General features: G+C 43.0%; 1 protein-coding gene across 1 annotated transcript in view; it reads right to left on the bottom strand.

The window, feature by feature from the left end:
* Positions 1 to 200: 200 nt before the first annotated feature.
* Positions 201 to 4,516, bottom strand: part of ATP6V1E2 (ATPase H+ transporting V1 subunit E2) — a 13,833-nt gene continuing 9,517 nt past the window's right edge. The window contains exon 2 of the mRNA XM_017862697.1: positions 201 to 1,166. Coding sequence (XP_017718186.1) covers positions 385 to 1,065 — 681 coding nt within the window. The 5' untranslated portion in view covers positions 1,066 to 1,166 and the 3' untranslated portion in view covers positions 201 to 384. The remainder of the gene's footprint in view (positions 1,167 to 4,516) is intronic.

Below are 4,516 nucleotides of genomic sequence, written 5' to 3' on the forward strand. Positions count from 1 at the left end.
AAGCTGAAACAAAGGAAGAAAAACACACTTCATACGCATATTAAACTAGAGCACCCAGATCCACAGGCCAAGAACACTATTCACATCTCACACATTCACCACCTGAGGCCAAGCTGAAGAGCAGATGTCATCACTCCCCTCATCCCAGACTGCAGAATGGACCAGAAGCTGTGGCGTGTATGGAAGAATTAGAATTTGAATTCTGAGCATTAATTTGGGCTTTATTTCAAAGTTAACACTTTAGCCATCCAAGGGGTATTTCATGAAGAAAAACAGAACAATATCAGAGCACCAAAGAGGAGGAAACACTACTAGTTTCCTTTCCCCCCAAAACTTAAACTTTTGTGGTTTGGTGGTTCAACACTAGCTTCACTTCCCAGAGGCTTATATAAAGAACTTTCTGTTGGCGTTAGCACCAAACAAGGCCATTCGTATTTCTGGCATCTTTTCCTTGGCTGAGAGATCCAGTCGGCTTTCCAAGGTATTTGAAACCTTTATTCTCTGATTGCCACTGTAGACCTCCACACCTCCAGCTGCATTCACAGCCAGGTATGCCTCTTGATCAATCTGGACCTCCACATGTTTTTGGGAAATTGTCATGTATTTGGGGATGGCTCTTTGCACAGCAGCCTCCACCAGGAGGAGGTCCTGTGGCCGGCAGCGCACAATCATCACAGGTTCCAGCAGTCGGAGCAGACCCTGGAGCACCAGTTTATCCAGAAGCCCCTGGTAGACCTCTGGGTTCTCCACAATCCGGCTGAGTCTCAGCTTCGCCTCACTGAGCAAATCCGAGATGAGGTCATCTCGGGCTCTCAGGACTTTCAGCCTTGCCTGATTCCTCATGGTGGACATCTGGATTTTCTTCTGCTGCTCTATCTGCTTCTCCTTTTTCTCATAATACTCCATAATCTTCAGTCGTTGGGTTTGCACAAGGCGTCCTTTCTCAATGTTAAACTCTTCCTCAGCCTTGGCATCAATTTCCTCTGCTTTCTCATTGGCTTCCTGCTCAATGAAAGCCATCATGTGCTTAATCTGCTTTTTCACATCGACATCACTCAGGGCCATGGCTACTCTCAGAGGGGATGGCAGAGAGGGAGCTGGCACACTGTTCGGCTCCTTTAACTTAGGACAATTTCAGGAGTGTCTCTGGAATTTCACTTTCTCAGCTATACCAGTGAACAACAGGACGAAAGAGAAAGTCAGAGGCTTTAGAGGAGGATTGCAGAGACTATATATATACCCCTCACTTCACAGATGAGGAAACTGAGGTTCAGAGAGGGAACACAATTTATCCAAGTTTATACTCTAGAAGAACAGAGACTTGAACCTGGGTCTCCAGAATTCCATCCCTGCTACACTCACTATCATTGTCATCAAATAATAATGAGACAGTTAGGGCAGACCTAGTCCAGAAGCTCTCTATGGAGCAGTGGCCTGAGACTCAGATAGCAAGCCAACAGCATAGAAACACCAAATTAATATATAAATGGAAAGTATATCCACATTTTGGGGTCAGGAGGGTTGGGGAAAGTCTTAAGAAACTCGTGGTCAGCCAGGATTTAATCAAGAAAGGCTGCCTGGAGGTAGGAGGGTTGTAAGAACCTTCAAATGATACAGAGAAAAGGAATACTACTAAGCAGAAAATGGCGCCTTGGAGAGATGAGATTTGCTTTGTAACCTAGCATGAGATCCATCCTAAAGAATGTTCCATATGCACTTGAGGAGAATGTGTATTGTGCTGCTGTTGGTTGGAATGTTCTGCATATATCTCTGTAAGGTCCATTTGGTCTATAGTGTTGTTCAAGTTCTCTGTTTCTTTACTGATTTTCTGTCTGCATATTCTATCCATTATCTATTCACTTCCCAGAGACTTATATTTAAAAACTTTATAGCTGGGCACAGTGGCTCACGCCTGTAATCCCAGCACTTTGGGAGGCCAAGGCAGGTGGATCATGAGGTCAGAAGATAGAGACCATCCTGGCCAACATGGTGAAACCCCGTCTCTACTAAAATACAAAAAAATTAGCCAGGCATGGTGGCGCATGCCTGTAGTCCCAGCTACTCAGGAGGCTAAGGGAGGGGAATTGCTTGAACTCAGGAGGCGGAGGTTGTAGTGAGCTGAGATCGCACCACTGCACTCCAGCCTGGTGACAGCAAGACTCTGTTTCAAAAAACAAAACAAAACTTTATATACTTTATATAAGTCTAGACCTCCCCACTTCCCTAGAGCTCATATAAGGGAAGGGGGAGAGATTGAAGGTAGCCTTTTTACTGGAAGTGATTTCCAAACCTAGACGTATATCTGAACCACTTGGAGGATCTTTAAGAAACATAGCTTTTAGAATGGTGACTCACGCCTGTAATCCCAGCACTTTGGGAGGCCACGCTGGGTGGATCACCTGAGGCCAATAGTTCAAGACCAACCTGGCCAACATGGTGAAATCCCATCTCTACTAAAAATACAAAAATTAGCTGGGCGTGGTGGTGGCTGCCTGTAATCCCAGCTACTCAGGGAGCTGAGGCAGGAGAATCACTTGAACCTGGGAGGTGGAGGTTCCAGTGAGCTGAGCTTGTGCTATTGCAATCCAGCCTGGGTGACAAGAGTGAGATTCTGTCTCAAAAAATAAATAAATACATAAATAAATAAATAAATAAATAAATAAAAAGAAAAAGAAAAAGAAAATATAGCTTTTAAGGCCCCAACCCTATGCCTACTGAATCAGAATCTCTGCCAGTAAGGTCTGGGAATCCATATCTTTAAAAGGCTCCTGGGATGCTCAACAAGCCCAGGAAAAGGATGTATGAACAAAATGAGAATATCAAAAAAGATATAGAAAATATGAAAAAGAACCAAACAAATTTTGGAGCTGAAGAATACAATAACTGAACTGAAAAAACTCACNCTACTGCACTCCAGCCTGGGCAGCCTAGACAACAGAGTGAGACTCTGTCTCAAAATAAATAAATAAATAAATAAAAGAAAAGAAAAGAAAATATAGCTTTTAAGGCCCCAACCCTATGCCTACTGAATCAGAATCTCTGCCAGTAAGGTCTGGGAATCCATATCTTTAAAAGGCTCCTGGGATGCTCAACAAGCCCAGGAAAAGGATGTATGAACAAAATGAGAATATCAAAAAAGATATAGAAAATATGAAAAAGAACCAAACAAATTTTGGAGCTGAAGAATACAATAACTGAACTGAAAAAACTCACTAGAGGAGTTCAACAGGAAACGATCAGTGAGCTTGAAGGTACAACATTTGAAATTATCCAGTCAAAGGAGAAAAAAAAAAAGAAGAATGAGAGAGAGTAAAGAAAGCCTAAGAGACTTATGGGACACCATCAAGCAGACCAATATATGCATTATGGGAGTCTCAAAAGAAGGCTGGGAAAAAAGGATAGAAAGTTTTTAAAGAAATAATGGCCAAAAACTTCTCAAATCTGGGGAGGGAAATGTCTATCCACATTCAAGAAGTCTAATGGACTTGAACTAAGATAAACCCAAAAAAGTCCTTATCAAGACACATTATAATCAAATTGTCAAAAGTCAAAGACAGAGATAATTTTGAAAGCAGAAAGAGAAAAGAGTCTCATCACATATAAGGGAGCTTCCATAAGACTACCAGTGGATTTCTCAGTAGATATCTTGTAGTACAGGAAAGAGTAAGATGATATATTCAAAGGGCTGGAAAAAAAAAAAACAAACCCTGCTAATCAAGAATACTATATTTGGAAAAACTGTCCTTCGAAAATGAAAGAAAACTAAAGATTTTGCTAGATAAACAAAAGCTGAGGAAGTTCATCACCACTAGACCTACCTACCTTACAAGATATACTAAAGGGAATCTTTCCATTTGAAACAAAAGGCCACTAGACAGCATATGAAAGTATAAGGCTCACTAGTAAAGATAAAGCTACTGGCAAATACAGAATACTGTAATACTGTAATGGTGGTATGTAAATCACTTTTAATTCTGGTATAGAAGTTAAAAGGTGGGGGGGCGCCCAAGATGGCCGAATAGGACGAGCTCCAACCTCCAGCTCCCAGTGTGAGTGACACAGAAGACGGGTGATTTCTGCATTTTCAACTGAGGTACTGGGTTCATCTCACTGGGGTGTGTCAGACAGTTGGTGCTGGTCAATGGGTGCAGCCCAACCAGCGAGAGCTGAAGCAGGGCAAAGCATTGCCTCACCTGGGAAGCACAACGGGGAAGGGAATTCCTTTTCCTAGTCAAGGGAAACTGAGACACACAACACCTGGAAAATCAGGTAACTCCCACCCTAATACTGTGCTTTACCAAGGATCTTAGCAAACGGCACACCAGGAGATTATATCCCTGGCCTGGAGGGTCCCAAGCCCACAGAGCCTCCCTCATTGCTATCACAGCAGTCTGAGATCTAACTGCAAAGTGGGAGTGAGGCTGGGGGAGGGGCACCTGCCATTGCTGAGGCTTAAGTAGGTAAACAAAGCAGCCGGGAAGCTCAAACTGGGTGGAGCTCACAGCAGCTCAAGGAA

This window comes from Rhinopithecus bieti, unplaced genomic scaffold (genome assembly GCF_001698545.2).
Source record: "Rhinopithecus bieti isolate Rb0 unplaced genomic scaffold, ASM169854v2 scaffold_61117, whole genome shotgun sequence".
NCBI classification, from domain to species: Eukaryota; Metazoa; Chordata; class Mammalia; order Primates; family Cercopithecidae; genus Rhinopithecus; species Rhinopithecus bieti.